The sequence below is a fragment of the Erinaceus europaeus genome, chromosome 8 (assembly GCF_950295315.1).
Source record: "Erinaceus europaeus chromosome 8, mEriEur2.1, whole genome shotgun sequence".
Classification (NCBI taxonomy): domain Eukaryota; kingdom Metazoa; phylum Chordata; class Mammalia; order Eulipotyphla; family Erinaceidae; genus Erinaceus; species Erinaceus europaeus.
The window spans coordinates 59,636,447-59,657,170 of NC_080169.1; the positions used below are offsets into that span (position 1 = coordinate 59,636,447).

The window sequence follows — 20,724 nt, forward strand, 5'->3', positions numbered from 1 at the left end:
TTTCTTCATATCATTGTTTTTGTTTTGGTTTGTATTTCTCACGTTACTAGTGACGCCAGACAACCTTCATTATGCTTAAAAACTTGAATTTTTGAAGAACTACCTATTCAAGTTCTTTGCCTATTTTTAAAAATATTTCCTTTTTGTTTCCCTTTTTATTGTATTTGTAGTTATTGTTGTTATTGATGCCGTCATTGTTGGATAGGACAGAGAGAAATGGAGAGAGATGGGGAAGACTGAGATGGGGAGAGAAAGACAGACCCCTGCAGACCTGCTTCACTGCTTGTGAAGTGACTCCCCTACAGGTGGGGAGCCAGGGGATTGATCTGGGATCCTCACACTGGTCTTTGCGCTTGGCACCATGTGCACTTAACCCTTTGGGCTACCACCCGACTCCCTCTTTGCCTACTTTTAAGAACAAAGTCACTCATTTACTTTTGCGTTCTTCACAGTATCACTTCATGGAAAATAGAATTTGTAAATGTATTATTTCATCTGTTCTGTAGGTTGCCTTTTCACTGTTGGTACACAAAATTTTAAACTTGATAAAGTCTAATTTCTTTCTTTTATCTTTAAGGTTAATAGTTCTGGTGTCATGGCTAAAGAATAACTACAAAAATCAGTGTCATAAAGCTTCTCCAGTTTTCTTCCCAAGAGTTATTATCTAGCTCTTTCAGTATAACTTGTTATAAAAAATGAAACAAAACAAAAACCACCTATCCTTTTATTAAATGAGCTTTACATCTTTGTAAAATGATATCTGATCATACATATAAAGATTGATTTCTGGGCCACTTACTCTATTCTACTGGTCTATACAACTGTATATAAGAACCAAAATATTTTGCTAACTGTAGCTTTGTACTAAGTTTTGAAATTAAGTGTGGGACCTCCAACTTTTGTTTTCCTTTTCAAGATTATTTCAGATATGCAGGGCTCCTTGAAAGTTTTTATAATCTGAGTGATTTTTCATTCTGCAAAAAGTTCACTGGAATTTGAAAAGGAACTGCACCATATTTGTAGTCATGACATCTTAGCCACATAAAGTCTTTCAATCCAAGAAGCCAGAGATCTCTCAATTATTGATGACTTTCTAAGACTAACTTTGAATCATTCTCTCATGCCAAAGTAAGTTGATCAAGAAGCATATAAAACACCTTTGACACCTCAGTAAGGATTTGAGATTTAATCACACATATCTAAGTGAGTAACTGAAGGGCAAATGAAAGTAATATCATTCTCCCATGTTATATTAATTAATTAAGTTATTCTTATCTGTATAATTTTCTATCTAGAAATTTCTATATGTTAATGTGAGTCTGAGAAAGATACCAAACTTACAGTTTTAACTTAGATTTTGCATATTAAAGTGGTAGCTTATAATTTCATTTTAACAAACGAAGGAGCAATCATAAGCAGTTCTAATTCACATGGATACTATGTTTAGTAGAAAATGGGTATTTAAAATGATAAAAAAATCTCAAGGAATTCTTATCTAGAACATACTGTACTGAAGTCATAAAGATTAAATGTAGGTACTTACTGACTTGCATCTTCTACCTTTACAAAAGGTTTTTTGAGTCTACCTGCTGAAGAGCATACAAGACAGGATGTTAGGAATGTATATAAACACCTATACATGTGTACACAGACACACACACACACACAAAGTAGTCACATTGGTCATGCAAATACACCAAACTCTATTATTCATTTTATTTAGCTTTGAAGTTTTAAGCCTCAGTGAGTAATTTTTACAGTATTAGCTCAAAATAAGAGAGGCTCTGTCTACCCTGAGATTTAAAATCAGAATGGCCCATCCAATGGAAAAGCACTTAGGCAGATTATGTCTTAAAAAAAAAACTTTCATTTTCATTCATTTCTAACTGAAATTTACTATTTGTTCCACCTGTGAATTTACAGCAATAGACAACAGCTGTATTACTAGTACCTGTAATACTAACAGCAACAGAAACAGACATGTCCATTTGCTGCTACAGTTACTTTCAAAGTAGCATTTATATTTATGTTGATCACACTTAGTAAAAAACATATGTGATTAAATTGTTAAAACTTATCTGAATGTTAATAAAAGCAAGATAATTACTATTTTACAATGAAAAACATTTTGAAAGCTATATGCCAATGTATTTTTCTATGCAGTCTAATGATTTTTAAAAATTGTTTTAAAAGGGTGGGGTTAGATAGCATAATGGTTATTTAAAGAGACTCTAATGCCTGAGGCTCCAAAGTCCCAGGCTCAAACCCCTGTACCAACATTAGCTAGAGCTGAGCAGTGCTCTGGTAAAAATAAATAAACAAAACAAACAAAATTGTTTAAAAACATTTTAAGAAAATGTCAATAGAGGTCCATATTCTTATTTTAAAAAGGTATAGAATTACTGAATAAATTATTTGAAAGGCTGTCTATGTGGGGTATTTAAAAATACTTTTAGGAGTTATCCTATTTTCTAAAAGCAAGCTAGATGTATTTTATGATACCCAAGTACTTACTTTTTGCTTTTGGTGTAGCAATACCTACTTTTTTCCCCTAAAACAAACAAACAAAACAATGAGTATACTCGTTTTTAGACTACACTGAAACAGCATCTGCAAAATACTTTCAAGATAAAAAGTTCATATATAAGAAAGGTGATTACTGTAGCTATGGGGAGGGAGGCAGAAAAATTTCTTTAAAAGATCAACTAAAAACAAAAGAGAAGGGCAGGTATGGTCATACTTGGTTGAGTATACACATTATAGTACAAAAGGACCAGTGTTCAAGCCCCTGCTCCCGATCTGCAAGGGAAAAGCTTCATAAGCAGTGAAGTAAGACTGCAGGTGTCTCACTCTTGATTTATCTCTGCTTCTATTCCAAAATAAATTAAAAAAAAAGACTAACTCAAGGCTTTGCACGTTGGGGCAGAATTTTGGTCATTACGTCACATAAAATATTAAAAAACAAACACAAACGGGGCAGACTGGTAGTGCAGCTGGTTAAGCACACATGACACAGAGCCAAGACAGCTCAAGGATACCAGTTCCAGCCCTTGGCTACCTACCTACAGGGGGATCACTTCACAAGCAGTGAAGCAGGTATGTAGGTGTCTATCTATCTCTCCTCCTCTCTGTCTTTCCCTCTTCTCTCAATTTCTCTGTCCTATCCAACAATAGCAGTAACAACAACAACGCTGGAGGCAAAAACAAACAAACAAACAAACATAGAGACACACAGTGAACTATCAAATGTTGTGCCACTGTTTTCTCATCTTTCAAAAAATAACCAAAACAAAACCAAAAAATTAAAGAAAACAATGGTTATTCTAGAATTACAAATTTCAGTATGCAGCACAGTGATAAAACTCTTTTTTACAATATACCAGGCAAGTACCTTATATTTTAGCTAGAAGTTATACAAATAACTATAAGATAGCTATCTGTCTTCATATAAATAAAAATAGGCAGTTAATAATAGTATAAGCATTCAGCAAGGTTCAACACCGATTTATGATAAGGGCCCTTGAGAAACTGGGAGTGGAAGGAAAATTCCTTAATATAATAAAGGTCATGTGTGATAAACCCATGGCTAACATCATAGTCACTGGGAAAAATTGAAAGCTTTCCCCCCTAAAATCAGGAACTAAACAAAGATGTCAATTCTCACCATTTTTAGTCAACATAGTCCTAGAATTTCTTGCCATCACTACCAGACAAGAAAGAGGTATCAATGGAATCCAAATAGTAAAGGATGAAGTTAAACTCTCATTATTTGCAGATGATATGTTGGTACACCTAGAGGACCCTGGAAACTGCCAAGAAACTACTGGAAATCATCAATAAATTCAGTAAAGCAGCAGGCTACAAAATCAATACCCACAAGTCTGTGACATTTCTCTATGCAAAAGGTGGGTCAGAGGAAAATGAAACTGAAGGAAGCAATCCCATTTACAATTGAACCACCAAAAGATTTAATACCTAGTAATAAACCTTACAAAGTATGTAAAGGACCTTTTCAAGGAAAACTATAAGACACTGTTACAAGAAATAGAGGATGACACAAAGAGATGGAAGAACACCACCTGTTCATGGACTGGAAAAATAAATATCATTAAAATAGCAATTCTGCCAAAAGCAATCTATAGATTCAATGCAATCCCTATTAAAATTCTGATGACATATTTCAAGGAAATTGAACAGATTATTCAAAAATTTGTGTGGAACTTAAAAAAACTACGAATAGCAAAAGCACTTCTAAGGGAAAAGAAGAAAAATGGAGGCATCACATTATCCAACTTTAGGTTATATTATAAAGCAATAGTAGTTAAAAGTATAGTAATGGAACAAAAATGTTCCTATGAACCAATGGAAGAGGATAGAGTCCAGAACTCAATCTACACATGTACAGGCACCTCATATATGACAAAGGGGCCAAATCTGTCCAGTGGGGAAAAGAAGGTCTCTTTAACAATTGGTGTTGGCAGAACTGGACAGCCACATGTAGAAAAATGAAACTAGACCACCAATGAACACCATACAGCAAAATTAACTCAAAATGGGACAAAGAACTGGATATTAGATCTGAAAGTACAAAATACATAGAAGAACATATTGGTAAAACATTTCATGAAGTCTTCAAATGAAGTCTTCATTTGAAGACTTCAACCCATAAGCAAGGGAAACAAAAACAAGATTGAACAAATGGGACTATATCAAATTAAAAAGCTCCTATACATCAAAAGAAAACTCAGTAAGAATAAACAGGAAGCCTAGCAACTGGGAGATTATATTTGCACACTATACTTCTGACAAGTGGTTGATATCAAACATCTAAAGAACTCATACAGCTCAACAAAAAGAAAAAAAAAAACAATAAAAAAGTGGGCAGGTAAGTCGAGCTGTAGCACAGCGGGTTAAGCGCAGGTGGCGCTAAGCTCAAGGACCGGCGTCAGGATCGCGGTTCGAGCCCCCAACTCCCCACCTGCAGGCAGGTCCCTTCACAGGCGGTGAAACAGGTCTGCAGGTGTCTGTCTTTCTCTCCCCCTCTCTGTCTTCCCCTCCTCTCTCCATTTCTCTCTGTCCTATCCAACAACAACAACATCAATAATAACTACAATAAAACAACAAGGGCAACAAAAGGGAATAAATAAATAAAAATTTTTTAAAAAGTGGGCAGAAGATATGAATAGATAGTTCTCTAAAAAAGAGAGTCCCATGACCCACAGATATATGCAGAAATGCTCTAATTCACTCATCACAGGAGAAATGCAAATTAAAACCACATTAAGATACCATTTCAAAATCTCCGAGAATGGCCTTCATCAACAAAACAGGAGAAGATAAATGTTAGAAAGAATGTGAAGAGAAAGGAACTATATTATAATTCTAGTGGGAATGGAATGGGGATGGAAGTTGGTACAACCATTATGGAGAACAGTATGATAAATCCTTAAGCCAATACAAATGGAAATAACTTATGATTTAATAATTCCACTCCTACACATTTATCCAAGAGGGATCACAAATTAGTAATACAAACCCCCCATGTTCATAGCTGCATTATCTATCCACAATAACCAAAATTGGGAAGCAAGCAAAATGCCCTCTGACAGATGACTGGATAAAAAAAAGTTATGGGACTTACACCCAATAGAGTACTATTCAGCAACAACAACAACAAAAAAAATGATTTTACAACCTTTGGGATAAAATGGAGAGAATGAGAACATTATGCTTAATGAAGTAAGAAAAGAAGCCACAGGATGGTTTCACTAATATGTGGAATTTAGAGAACTGAATACACATACTAAAAATAAATAAGACACAATACAACCCATTATTTAGATTGGAAAACTGTAAGGGTTACCTAAAGAGGAGAGGGGAGGGCACAGACTCCCAGTGGCAGGAAAGGTGTGGAATTCTAATCTTACTGATTTATATTCTCATAAATCACTATTAACATGACATATCGGAGTGTGAATAGATTTAATACCTCAAGCTCTCTAACTGCCTAGACCATAGCCCTAAGCATAAATATTTGTTTTGGCCTCAACAGTAAATGTAATAAATCAGCAAGATGATCAAACTGATAATAGGATTAAATTATTCAAGAAGCTCTAAAAATGTATCTGTAAATATAGCTCTTTAAACATCCAAGTCAACTATAACTTTAGGCCAGATAGATCAAGACTATTTGGCCCTATAAGTATCTAAAGTACAGAGGTTCAGATATAGCTAAAAGGGTATAAAGTATAGTGAAGTCACATATATTAATTTAGATACTAATGATTGCATTATCATAGAAAACAAACCCTCCAACTAACTTGGCTATAGTAATAATTATTGTCTCTCTCCCTATCTCCTCCTTCCTATGCATTTCTGTCTCTATCATACATATAAGTGAATTCTCTAAGTTCTGTGATTTTGATAGTCAAGATCAGGTAAAAAAAGATGATTGTTATTGAAAACTGGATTCAAGAGATAATTTTTCAGGGGTGGGGCTGTACAGAACCCTGTATTGTACATAAGTTACCATGAGAAAGGACCAGGGTTCAAGCCCTAGTCCCCACCTGCAGAAGGGATGCTTCACAATCAGTGAAACTATGTAGCAGGTCTCTCTGCCCTCTAAATTTATGTTCTATTAAATAAAAGTAAATCATAACAAAAAGCTACCTGGTAAAGAAATTTTTTAAAAAATTTCTTTATTGGGGAATTAATGTTTTACATTCAACAGTAAATACAATAGCTTGTACATGCATAACATTTCTCAATTTTCCATATAACAATACAACCCTCACTAGATCCTCTGTCATATTTATTGGACCAGTATTCTCCCTCCACCACCACCACCCACCCCAGAGTCTTTTACTTCGGTGCAATGTGCCAATTCCAGTTCAGGTTCTACATGTGTCTTACTTTTCTGATCTTGTTTTTCAACTTCTGCCTGAGAGTGAGATCATCCCATATTCATCCTTCTGTTTCTGACTTATTTCACTTAACATGAATTTTTCAAGGTCCATTCAAGATTAGTGGAAAATGGTGAAGTCACCATTTATTATAGCTGAGTAGTATTCCATTGTGTATATATACCACGATTTGCTCAAACCACTCATTTGTTGTCGAATACCTGGGTTGCTCCCAGGTTTTGGCTATTACAAATTGTGATGCTAAGAACATATGTATACACAGATCTTTTTGGATCTCTTCTGTGATGAATATTCTGTCAATGTCTTCTCCCCATTTTTGGATGGGGTTATTTGTTTTCTTGTTGTTTGAGTTTGGCAGCTCTTTACTTAGTCTGGTTATCAGCCTCTTATCTTTATGTATGGCATGTAAAGATCTTCTCCCATTCTGTGATGGATCTCTTGGTTTGGGTAGTGGTTTCTATTGCTGTGCAGAAGCTTTTTAATTTGATGTAGTCCCATAGGTTTATGCTTGCCTGAGTCTTCTTTGTAACTGGATTAGTTTCATTGAAGATGTCTTTAAAAATTATGCAGAAGAGTTCTGCCAATATTTTCCTCTAAGAATCTGATAGTTTGTGGTCTAACATCCAGGTCCTTGATCCACTTGGAATTTACTTTTGTATTTGGTGAAATACAGTGGTTCAGTTTCATTCTTCTGCATGTTTCAACCCATTCTTTCCAACACCATTTGTTGAAGAGACTCTGCTTTCCCCACTTAATAGTCTGGGCACCACTGTCAAAAGATTAGATGTCCATAGGTGTGGGGCTTACTTCTGGGCTCTCAATTCTATTCCACTGGTCAGTGTGTCTATTCATGTTCCAGTACCAAGCAGTTTTGAGGACAACAGCCCTATAATACAATTTGAGATCTGGGAGTCTGATACCTCCAGTTCTGTTCTTTCTTCTCAAGATTGTTTTGGCAATTCTAGGTCTTTTGTAGTTCCAGATAAACATCTGTAGCATTTGTTCTATTCTCCTCAAAACTGTGGTTGGGATCATGATGGGGATTGAATTAAATTTATATATGGCTCTGGGTAATATATTCATTTTGATGATATTAATTCTTCTAACCCATGAACACAAAATATCTTTCCACTTTTTTTTTTTTATTTCCTTGAGTAGTGACTCATAATTTTTAGTATATAAGTCTTTCCCTTCTTTGGTTAGGTTTATTCCTAAATATTTTTCTGTTTTCGTTGCTATAGTAAAAGGAATTGATTTCTGGATTTCAGTTTCTTCTAACTTAGTGTTTGCATAGAGGAATGCCACTGACTTTTGAAAGTTAATTTTGTAGCCTGACACTTTACTGTATTGCCTGATTTCGAAATGCTTCTTGCTGGATTCCTTAGGTTTTTCTGTGTATACTCTCATGTCATCTGCAAATAGGGTGAGTTTGACTTCTCTTCCAATCTGTATCCCTTTAATTCCTTGTTCCTGCCTAATTGCTATGGCAAGAACTTCCAACACTATGTTGAATAGTAATGGCAATAGTGGGCAGCAAGACCAAAAACCACATGGTCATAGCAATAGATGCAAAGAAAGCCTTTGACAAAATACAACATCCCTTTATGATCAAAATACTAGAAAAAATTCCTATAGATGGAAAATTCCTCAAGATAATGGAGCCTATATATATATATATATAGGCTCCATTATCTTGAGGAATTTTCTATTGATATGACCATGTGGTTTTTGGTCTTGCTTTTATTGATGTGGTGGATCACACTGATTGATTTACGTATATTAAACCAACCTTGCATGCCTGGTTTATAAACCCCACTTGGTCATGATGAACAATCTTTTTAATATATTGCTCTATGCGGTTGGCTAGAATTTTGTTCAATATTTTCGCATCTATGTTCATCAGAGATATTGGTCTGTAGTTTTCTTTTTTGGTTGTGTCCCTGTCTGCTTTTGGTATCAGGGTGATGTTGGCTTCATAGAAGCTGGCAGGGAGTATTCCAGTGTCTTCAATCTTCTGGAAAACTTTTAAAAGTAGAGGTATTAGTTCTTTGAAGGTTTTGTAGAATTCATTTGTAAAACCATCTGGTCCAGGACTTTTATTTTTGGGGAGATTTTTGATAACTGTTTCAATTTCATTAGCTGTGATGGGCCAGTTCATGTTATATACTTCCTCTTTACTTAGTTTTAGAAGTTGGTAGGTATCTAGGAAATCGTCCATTTCTTCCAGGTTCTCTAGCTTGGTGGCATATAGTTGTCCATAGAAGCCTCATGATATGCTGAATTTCTGCGCTGTCTGTTGTGATATTTCCTCTTTTATTTATGATCCAATTTATTTGGGTCTTTTCCCTTTTTTGTTTTGTGAGTCTGGCTAAAGGTTTGTCGATTTTGTTCACTCTTTTGAAGAACCAACATTTACTTTCATTGATCTTTTGTATGGTTTTCTTATTTTCAAAGTTATTGATTTCTGCCCTAACTTTAGTGATTTCTGTCCTTCTGGTTGCTTTAGGGTTCCTTTCTCCTCTCCTTCTTCTTCTTTGTTTAAGATGTGCTGTTTATTTGTGCTTTTTCTTGTTTCCTTATGTGTCCTAATATATGGCTATGAACTTCCCTTTCAGTACTGCCTTAGCTGTGTCCCAAATATTTTGATAGCTTGTGTCTTCATTTTCATAGAACTCTCGAAACATTTTGATTTCTTCCTTTATTTCCTCTTTGACCCAGTAGTTGTTAAGGAGTGTACTGTTGAACATCCACATTTTGGGACTATTACTAATCTTTTGTTAATTGTTAAGTGTTAGTTTCATTCCACTGTGGTCTGAGAAGATGCTTGGGATGATTTCAATGCTCTTGAATTTGCTGATGCTGTCTTTGTGGTCTAACATATGGTCTATCCTTGAGAATGACCCATGTGGACTTGCGTAAAATGTGTATTCCAGTTTCTTGGGATGAATGACTCTGAAAATGTCCAATAGTTCTAGTTTATCTATCTCTTCATTTAGCTCCCTCGTGTCTTCACTGATTTTCTGCTGGATGGTCTGTCAAGTTGAGCGAGTGGGGCGTTGAAGTCCCCTACTATGACTATGTTGCTGTTAATATATTGTTGTAGCTCTTTCAGTAGATGTTTGATGTAATGTAATGTAATGAAATTTTACTGGTGGGAGTTGGACAGTAGCATAGCAGGTTAAGTGCCCGCCCGTGGCACAAAGACTGAAGGATTGGCGTAAGGATCCCGGTTTGAGCCTCCGGCTCCCCACCTGCAGGAGAGTGGCTTCACAAGCAGAGAAGCAGGTCTGCAGGTATCTGTCTTTCTCTTCCCCTCTGTCTTCCCCTCCTCTCACCATTTCTCTATATTCTAACAACAATGACATCAATAACAACAACTACAACAACAATAAGAAAACAACAAGGGCAACAAAAGGGAATAATAAATATAAAAAGAAATAAAGATAATGAATTAAAAAAGAAATTTTACTGGTAACCAGAGAATCTTTTAAAAAATGACTATTCAAAGAGGCTTCTTCCATCAATTACCTAATAAATCTTTTTTTTTAATCTAATCCCTTTAGTTAGTATGTAAACTTTCCAGTTTCCTTTCTTGTTCTCAAACATCATGTTGTATTCTGCCACTGAAAATTCCCGATATGCTATCCTACTTATGGTTTCATGTCTTTTTAATTTATTTCTTTTTAATGAGCTTCAGTCTTCAACATGTGTGATTTCACCACTTCTAGAAACCCCCACCAGCACAAACACACTCAGACAGACAGAGGAGTGAAACACCAAAACACAACTGCCCCTATTTATGTCAATGTGGTGCAGGGGCTTAAACCTGGGTCACATACATGTCAAGGTAGGCCTATACCCAGGCCTGTCAAAATTTATTTTTAGATTCCAGTCATTTAAGGACTGAGGGAAGAAAAAACAGATTATAAAAAAATGGTCTGAAAAATATGAGAACCATAAGAATGCTACATGATAAGAGAGGTTATGAAACAGAGGATGTTCAAGAAGAACAAGAATGGTAAGTATGGTTAGCTTTGTACTGTATATGCTTGAACCAGTACACTACTGCCTGACACTCACAAATATGATCAGCTTTAAATACTAAACTTGACTGATTAACTAGTTAGTAGTTTTCTACCTCAAAGGTTGAAGACTGAATAGAAAGTATAAAGATTTGAGATGTCTGGATAGCAAGAATATGATAGAGATTTTATTATACTTGCTTTATAGGATGGAAGAAGCTTGATTATGCAGAGGATTTAAAGAGGGGCAAGTAAAAAGTGACAAGAATAAAGCTATGGAATCATCATTTGTGTACAATGTCAATGCAATCAAAATGCAGTAGTAGTTTAACAAATATTTTGAAGTCAGACAATTTACTATACTCTAACAAGACTATGGCACTTTCTAGAGCAGTTGAAAAAATGTGTATTCTTTATGTTCCAAAGAGTACATTATTAAATAGTAGAAACTTTTCATATAATAGGCTAACTGTACGGTTCTTCTTCAGAACAAAAACAAATACATTTGTTAAAAATTAGCATCAATGGGGAGTCAGGTGGTAGTGCAGCAGGCTAAGCACACATCAAAAAGTGCAAGGACCAGCATTTGAGCTTCCAGCTCCCCACCTGTAGGGGTGTCACTTCACAGGTGGTGAAGCAGGTCTGCAGGTGTCTTTCTCTCCCCCTCTGTCTTCCCCATCTCTCTCCATTTCTGTCCTAACGATGACATCAATAACAACAATAACTACAACCATAAAACAAGGACAACAAAAAGGAATAAATATTAAAACAGTAATAAAACTTAAAAATTAAAATAAAAAAAATTAACATCAACCAAAAGGGAAAATTATGCTGCCATCAAGAATAATCTCACCTTATAAGAAATTCTAAAATTAAAAGATATACAACTTATTCCATCAACAGAAATGTGAGAACAGCATTTAGGCTAATGTCCTGACATCATTATTTTTCTACTTGGGTATAAAAGCTTGCAGATATATAAATAAAAAACTAAGTTCCATCACTTTTACTAGTTAGTTTAAAATTCAAAGAAAATGACATACCACATCTCTTATAGAAGTGCTTGATTTTTTGAGTGAGCACAATTCCTTTTTCTTTTGTTCAATGTAGTATCTAATGTCTATCAAAACAAAGTCAAAGATTAGTATCTTTACCTTTAGAGTTAGGCATTGTTGCTTTCTTATAATTGAGCTAAGCTTAGATATAACAATCACCAATAAAGATATTTCTTGCTATTAGAATTCTTACTATATATAATCAGAAACCTGAGAGATATGGGTATATAAAACAAATTCTGTCAAAAAAAATTATAAAACTCTTACCATCAATATGAAGAATTTTTACTCCCCATGATAAAGCATTTGATAATATACTGTTTGAAGGAATAAAATCCTGTTAAAAAAAAAAAAAAAGCTAAGTGATGCTAATGCTACTGAAATTTTTTAAACCTATTTTATTTATTTATTTTAATTTCTTTATTGGGGGATTGTTTATAGGTTCATCGAACTTTTTATTTGGAAAAGAAAACTACATTGCTATAAGAATAGAGATCCACTTTTCCTTTCAGAATTTCTAAAGCTAGCCCACTTAGTATATTCCCATGTTGTTGACAATGTAATGGCATTGTAATCTTAATAGTTTCAAGAAATCATTTTATTAAAAAATACATTAATATCATACCTTAGTTTACAGTACATTTTAAAAGGACACAAGATGGAGATGTTTCTTCATGAAATACAGACTTTCTATTTGATAAAAAGATAGCATATAGGGGGCCAGGCAGTGGCACACCTGGTTAAGCACACACATTACCATATGCAAGAAGCTGGGTTCAAACTCCTGCTCCTCACCTGCTGAGGGGAAGTTTCCCCATTGGTGGAGCAGGTCTGCAGATGTCTGTTTCTCTTCTCCCTCCCCCAACTCCCCTAAACTTCCCACTGCCCTGTCAAATTAAAAGAAAAGGAAAATATGGCCACTGGGATCAGTGCACTATTCTAGCACACACAAGAGTTAGAGGCCAAACCAGAAGTCACAGACATACAAACTTTTTGCTCTATCAGCTAAGCAATCCTACACCTTCCTCACCAATTGAGTGACTCAATTTCCCTCAATCCCAAATAGGGACAGAGAAGGTAAGAAAAGGAAATACAACTACAGCTCTGCTCCATTGCTCATGGTGCTCCTCTTGGTGCCATGTATGGTAATTCTATATGGTGCCAGGGGCTTGAATTTTTGGTCCTCAGACATAATAAACATGTGTTCTATTGCATGAATCATCTGACCCCATCACTACACAGTTAAGACACAAAATTTATAGGGACCAGGTGGCTCACCTGGTTGAATGCACATACTTATAGTGCATAATGACCCTGGTCCAAACCCCCCAGTCCCCACCTGAAAGGGGGAAGCTTCACAGGTGGTGAAGTAATGCTGCAAATCTCTCACCCTTCCCTTTGACTTCTCTCTATAACAAAAATAAAATAAAGCTTATACTTACATGATCCTTGATAGCCTTTTCAACTAACAATTTTCCTCTGCTCAAACACATCTATAAAAAAGACCAAAGAGCAATTATAACATAGTGCCCCACCGGATAAAAAGTTAGAAAGATACAGTAACTCCCAACATCTGCACCCCAGTAAGAATTCTGATCCATGCTTCTACAGGGGGAAAAATGTTAGGGGAAGATGACTAGAGAGCTCTGAAACCTAATTCCATCAGGACCCAAAGAGAGAAGAAAAAAGGAAGGACATTTGGAACTAGTAATAGGTGTAGGTGTGACTTAAGAACAGAAGGCATGCTTAGTTTGAAGTCTGCAAAAATGTGGCAGGCTTGCTTTGATCTGAGTAATCTGCTTACATAATTTCTGAAACAAAAGTTTTCACTAATGTTTTAAGAATGACTGCTGTTATTGTTATTATTATTATTTTGGTTATAAATTACTCTAAAAAAAGACATTCATATTCACAAGGTTATACTTTAGGAATTTATAACTATACAAATACTGCTAGTAGAAAAATCACCTTTCTATAAGTCAACCTTACTAATGACTGGAAAGTGACATGTAATGGTAGATGCTGTCCTAAGTGAATTCTGCTGCTACTCTACTGTTGAACAAACATGATGAGATGCTCAGGTTGAACAGTCTAAGTCTCAAAGTTTACCTAAAATACTTACTGACTCTGGAGGTTTTGAACTTCCATCAAGGCTGGGATGCGGTGAAGTGGTTTCTGCATTATATGGAGATTCTGGACTTGGTACAGGAGAAATCCGCCCCAAAGTCTGTACAAATTTAGCTTCCTTTTTATTTGAGATAAGATAACTGATATCTTTGCTGAGAAATTCTTCAACTCGCTAGAGAAAACAAAGTATTTGTAAATAAGGCATACAAACCACAGACTATTTCATATAGCCAAGCACAGGTGAAGTAACAATCTTATGAATTTCAGTATTTTGAAAATTGGTAGTTGTATAGTTTTCTGAACCTAGAGCTCTAAGGAAGTATAAATGGGAATTCCAATAACATCACAGCAGACTGCTAGTATGTATGTACATATATATATATATATATATATATATATATATATATATTACACATTAAACTTTCTTAATGTGGTATCAGGGATCAAACCATTATAGCATTCTATTAGGATTTTTCCCCCCATACTTCTCTAACAGTACTAGTATCCCTGCTTTCATTCTGTTTTATTTCCACTAGTATATTTTTTAAGCAAACCACTGCTCAGCTCTTAATCTAATTTCTAGTCTTACACTATAAATGGAAATAAGGAACTTTTCAGATTAAATGAAAATCATTACTCCCCCCCCCAACATTGTTATTGGTCAGTAAAACAAGTACCCACACTTATTTCCTAACTTTTTTTTTTTTTTGCCTCCAGGGTTACCACTGGGGCTGTGCCTGCACTGCTCCTGGAGGCCATTTTTCCCATTTTGATGCCCTCGTTGTTGCGCTTGTTGCAGGGCAGAGAGAAATGGAGAGAGGAGGGGAAGACAGAGAGGAGGAAAGATAAGACACCTGCAGACCTGCTTCACAGCTTGCAAAGCGACCCCCTGTAGGTGGAGAGCTGGGGGCTTGAACTGGGATACTCAAGCCCGTCCTTGCATTTTGTGCCATGTGCGCTTAACCTGCTGTGCTACTGCCCAGTTCCCCCACTTATTTCATAACTTTTTAATCATCCAACACTAAAACTAGAACCAATTCTCTCTCCCTAGCTCCTGCACTCAGCTTTTTTTTTTTTTTAAAAGAAGCAGGCAAGCAGAGACGGACACCACAGCATCAAAGCTTTCAATATGGAGGGGGCTGGGCTAAAACCTAGGCCTCACATAACAAAGCAACAAACTATCCATGTGGGCTACCTTTCCATTCTTTTAAAAACCTCTTATGTTATTTTGCATTTGTATGAATATGAACTTAAGTGGAATTCTTTATTTATTTATTTATTTTAATACGGTACTAAAGAATGAACCCCCTAGGGCCTTGCATACATGTACCCCAGACTGAGTCACCCTGGCCCAATTTTTCCTACTGTTTATTTTTATGAGAGGGAGAAAGTAAGGAAAAGGGGTAGAGATACCAAAGCACTGTTCCTTATCTAGAGAGTCCTACCTGTTTCTTGGTGCTCTACTGTCATGTTGGGAATTAAACCTAGAGTTTATGCATGGAAAGCATATAGTCTACCTAAAATCATCTCCCTAGCCCTATCAGTCCTCTTGTGTGCGTGTATTTTAATTCACCTAGGACAAGGGTTTCAAAGTTCATCTAGATAGCAGTATGAGTCAGAATCTCATCCTTTTGAAAGGTTTAACAAAACGTTAATTCCCATTTTTGTTTATGCAGTCATCTTAATGAGTAACTTTGTTTCCATCTTTTGCCTACTGAGATGTGCATGTTATGAATAATGCTGTGAACATAAGCATTTTTCCAGTCCATGTTTTCATTTCTTGAGTATAAACCCAGAAGTGGAATTGTGTAAACATACAGTAATTCTATTTTTAATTTTTTGAGGGACCAGCATGTTCTTTTTCATAATTACCAGTCTATTTTATGATTCAATCATTAGTACAGAACAGTTCAGTTTTCTCACATTCTTGCTAACATTTTTTTTTTTTGAGAGATCATCTTATTAGATGTGAGGTGATATCTCATACTGTTTCTGTTTTCTTAATAGTTATGTTGAATGTCTTTTCATGTTTATTTACCACTATGCAAATTCTTTGGAGAAATGTCTAAGTCTTTTGCTCAGTTTTTTTTCTATTGTTCAGGCATAATTCTTTTGTTTTTATTTTTTATTTATTGGACAGAGTCAAATTGAGAGGGAAAAGGGAGATAGAAGAGAGAGACAGAGACACCTGCAGCATTGCTTCACCACTTACGAAGGTTTTCCCCTGTAGGTGGGGACAGAGGGCTTGAACCTGGGTTCTTGCAGTGTACTATGTGTGCTCAACCAGGTGTGCCACCACCCAGCCCCCAAGGCATAGTTATTTATACTTCTGGAAAAGTAATCCCTTATTCAATACAGGACTTCTTTCTCCCATTCTGGGAGAATGACTTCTTATATTCTTGAAAATATCTTTAATGTACAAAATTTTCTTAATTACAGGCTGTTGAAATAGCTCACTTGGAGAGTGTGTTTAGTCACATGAATGGCCCAGGTTATAGACCAGCCTATATCACAATGAATCAGTTTTGGGGCTGTAGTCTCTTTTACTCTGTCTCTGTCCCTACCATACACATACTTCTTCTCCATTAAGAAGTCTAACTTACCCATTTTTTTTTTAATTAGTTGTTGCCTGTGATTTGATGCAATATACAAGAAACTAAACAGCAAACGTACTGTAACCAAGATTTCCTTCCTATACTTTTCTGTAAGCATATGCCCCTATGCTTAAGCACCCATGCTTGATCCATTCTGAATTAACTTTAGCAAAGAATGTGCACTATTAACTTCATCTTTTAAAAGGATTAGCCAATATTCCTTGCACCAGGTGTTAAAAAAAAATCTTTCCTCCCTCTAGTCTTAGCATAACTGTAGAAAATCAATTGAGGGCAGGGGTAGATAGCATAATAGTTATGCAAAGAGACTCTCACACCTGAGGTTCCAAAGTCCGGGTTCAACCCCGCCACATCACCATAAACCAGAGCTGAGCAGAGCTCTGGAAAAATGAAACCCATTGACCAAATCCAAGAGATGGCACAATGCTAGAACTCTGGACTTTCAAGCATGAGGTCTTGAATTCAATCCCTGCATAACACATGCCAGAGTGTTACTCTGGTCTCTACCTATCTCTTCTATCTGTATTTCAGAAAACAAAATGAATTTTTAAAATGTAATCTCAATATGTGATTGCTATGATTCTTAAATGTAGAGTTAATCAGTCCTATCTCTGTGGTCAAATACAAGTTCTATGTAATTTTTGCCAAATCACTACTAATGATATCGACCAATTATTTGTTTGACATTCCCAGAGTGGTAATTCTTAGGTGACTATATAAGAAACATCTTACTTATATATCCCAAGCATTTAAAACAGTGTTGACATATAGGAGACACTGATGTAATATTTTTGGAATGAATTTCCATGTGCTCAAGTTTTAATCATTCTTCAAAACTGAGTTCAAATTGTATCTGTACAACATCCTCCAAGACTTCCTTCAAAATTACTTCAAAGAGTAATTTGAAACTTATTTTTTGATGATGAAAGAATAAAATCAACAACAAGTAAATAACTACTGTCCTTACCTCTCTACTCTTCTCCATCTCATTTTAGCCCAAACTATTGGGTCCTCGGGATAAGGCAGGGACCAGAGGTTTGAATCCAGGACCTTTTGAACTATCTAGTGTGTGCACTCAACCAAGAGCACCACAATTCAGCTCCCTATTTATAAGTTTTACAAGCTGTACAGCTGGTTTAGTTACTAAAACCTCAAGGTTCTTCATCACATGTGAACTGCAAAACTGTATCAGCTACCTTATAGCTATTAATTGCTAACGGACCAGCATGGTGCAGTAGCATTTCAGTCTAAGACTTTAGCTTAATACTCCTTTAGACTAGTCCTTTAACTGCTCTAAACCCTTAAGAGTACTTCATTTCCAAAATGAAGGTCTTTTTTCAATGTCTAAAGTCGTTAACGCATTAAGGGCATTGCTGGTGATAGGGTACAATACATACACATATAACAACATATTAATTAATGGTTTAATTAATGTATACAATATAGTTTAATTAATTTATGTATACAATAGCATATCTATAGAACAGGACCTTTACCATAAAAAAAAAAAGATCACACTCCCTTGTACCCCACCTCCCATTATAAAGACATTTTGTATCTATTCAAGTTTCTATTCTTGGAATGAAACCAACTATTCAAATTATTCAAAAACTTTAACACAACAATGAGATACTACCTCACACCCCTGAGAATTTCATACATTAAAAAGAATAGTAACAAAAAATGCTGGAGAAGGTGCTGGGTAAGGGAACCCTCCTGAACTGTAAAGTGGTTCAACCCTTGTGGATAGCAGTATGAAGAACTCTAACGCTAAAAATGGATATATCTTCTGGGGATATATCCTAAGGAGTCAGACACGTCCATCCAAAAAGAGCTGTGTATGCCTGTGTTCACAGCAGCACAATTTGTAATAGGCAAAACCTAGAAGCAACCCAGGTGTCCAACAACAGATGAATGGCTGAGAAAACTGTGATATACATACATACATATCTATATCTATATATGTTACTCAGCTATTTAAAATGGTGATTTCACCTTCTTCACCCCATGCTGGATGGAGCTTGAAGGAATCCTGTTAAATGAGATAAGCCAAAAAAAGAAGGATGAATATGGGATGACCTAACTTGTGGAGAGAAGTTGAGATAAAAGAACTGAAAGGAGAAACAAAAAACAGAACTTGGACTGGGTTTGGGGCACTGCATCAAGTAAAGGACTGGGGGTGGGGACAGCTCAAATATGATGTTGACTTACCCCTCCCAGCTCCTTAATGTCCTTTTGCAGTTTTTCAGATATGGTGGCAGACGGTAAGTCAATGTAAAATACTTTTCCCCAAAGTGGTTTATGTTTGGATTTTTCTGGTTTATTATCAGTTTTCAGAGATTTCAAAGATGGTCTATTTTTCTCATTCTTGACTTGAATTCCACCTGTTAATTTTAAAAGTTTAAATTTAGATAATGTATCTAGGCAGAAAACATTTTGGAAAAAAATACATCTTTTATATAATAACATATTACCAAGGAGGGAAGATCTTCATAATCCTCCTACTCTATGTCATTACACCAGTCAATTTCCTTACACTTAATGCTCTTCCTTGTGGTTTGAGGTCAATGGTAAAAGGCCTCAAAGATTTTAAGATACTATAGTGTAAAATAAGCCTTTTCATAATCAAAAAGTTGAATCAGCAGTGCTTTTTTCATGTCTATACATAACGGCAGGAAATGGTATATATACTTTCTTAAATATTTTTTCCTCTTTAGCATGTAAAAAAAAAAAAAACCAAAAAACTACCGGGTGTTTTACTCGACTATTTATCGATGCAGAAACACTCGAATGCGTACTTACAATGTTATTTTAACAATGAATGAAATCTCTGTTACCCAGAATGACCTCATCCTCAAAGGTTCCAGATTGCTCAAGCTTTGCTCAAGCTTATTCTCAGGCAGTCTGCTTACACAGCAAGTACTAAACAGTCTGATGAACCAAGTCATTATACACACACACACACATTCCCTTTGCATGATCTGAGATCCTAACAACTCGTTTTTAGAATACAATCCGTTCACCCATCGGTGAACACATACACAAAATACACAGTCAACACCGGAACATTTTACCGAACAAAAGTGGTTGAAAATGGGAGTCAGCTCGGTTTTTGTGTACCACGCTGAGGGCAATCAAAGGTGTGCTTGAAACACACTTGCCTTCACCTCGGAATGGATTTAAAATAAAAATCGTTAAAGAGCAAAGACAACCGCCCAGAACGAATCACCGAGTGAGAAGGCCGCCGGCACATCTGCTTCTGAGAGCTACGGGAGCAGCCGCCTCCCCGGGGCTGAGCCGAGCGGCGGCATCTGGCGACGCCCGGGCAACGTCCCGGCTCCGCTCGTTTGGTCCCCGCGCCCACCCCACCCCCGGCACCGCGGGCCGCCGGGAACTCGGGGCCGCGGCTGGAACGTGCGGGGCTCGGGCCGGCGTCCTTCCTGCCTCAGGCCGAGCCTCCCTCCAGGCCCCTGAGAAGGCCGCCACAGCCCGAGCATAAAAAGGCCCGGGAGCTGCAGAGGAGAACGCTCCAAGAACCAATGGTGGAACCAAGAAAGGATTAAAGGGACTGCAAGGCGGAGGAGGGGCTTCGTACCCTGGAAGTGTCCTTTGCCGTGGATCCTCATGGCTCCGGAGTTCATGGCAGCCTCCCGGCCCCTACATACTGGGTCCGGAGGAGGTGTCGCGCCGAGTGGCGCGAAAACACGGCTGCTTGAGGCCCGTGGGCAGGTGGCTTCGCCTCTCCCGTTCCACGCACAACACTACGCAACGCGAGGGAAAATGTGGCGTTTGCGGGCCGAGCTTCCGGGGCAAGGGCGGATTCCGTTTCCCAAAACCGGAGCAGGAAGGAAGGAGGAGAGAACACACCGGAGGGACGCGGCGGTTGAAAATTTGAAAACGCGTCATGCGGCCGCGGCGGCTATACGCGCTCCCGCCCCCTCGCGCGTCGCGCCCCGCCTCGCGCCTGCCCACAAGCGCGCTCCTC

General features: G+C 36.9%; 1 protein-coding gene across 3 annotated transcripts in view; it reads right to left on the minus strand.

Moving 5' to 3' along the window:
- Nucleotides 1-20,678, minus strand: part of DBF4 (DBF4 zinc finger) — a 31,416-nt gene extending 10,738 nt beyond the window's left edge. Inside the window, exons 1-8 of one of the 3 annotated variants that reach the window (XM_060196273.1) lie at nt 20,335-20,678; nt 18,951-19,123; nt 14,123-14,299; nt 13,443-13,493; nt 12,268-12,337; nt 11,989-12,065; nt 2,515-2,551; nt 1,544-1,586 (exon numbers count right to left, since the gene is read on the minus strand). In XM_060196273.1, coding sequence (XP_060052256.1) covers nt 1,544-1,586; nt 2,515-2,551; nt 11,989-12,065; nt 12,268-12,337; nt 13,443-13,493; nt 14,123-14,299; nt 18,951-19,123; nt 20,335-20,380 — 674 coding nt within the window. In that variant the 5' untranslated portion in view covers nt 20,381-20,678. Of the gene's footprint in view, nt 1-1,543; nt 1,590-2,514; nt 2,552-11,988; nt 12,066-12,267; nt 12,338-13,442; nt 13,494-14,122; nt 14,300-18,950; nt 19,124-19,968; nt 20,043-20,334 lie in introns of those variants that run through there. The other 2 variants (XM_007531921.3, XM_060196274.1) reach the window with 2 other exon arrangements.
- Nucleotides 20,679-20,724: the final 46 nt, after the last annotated feature.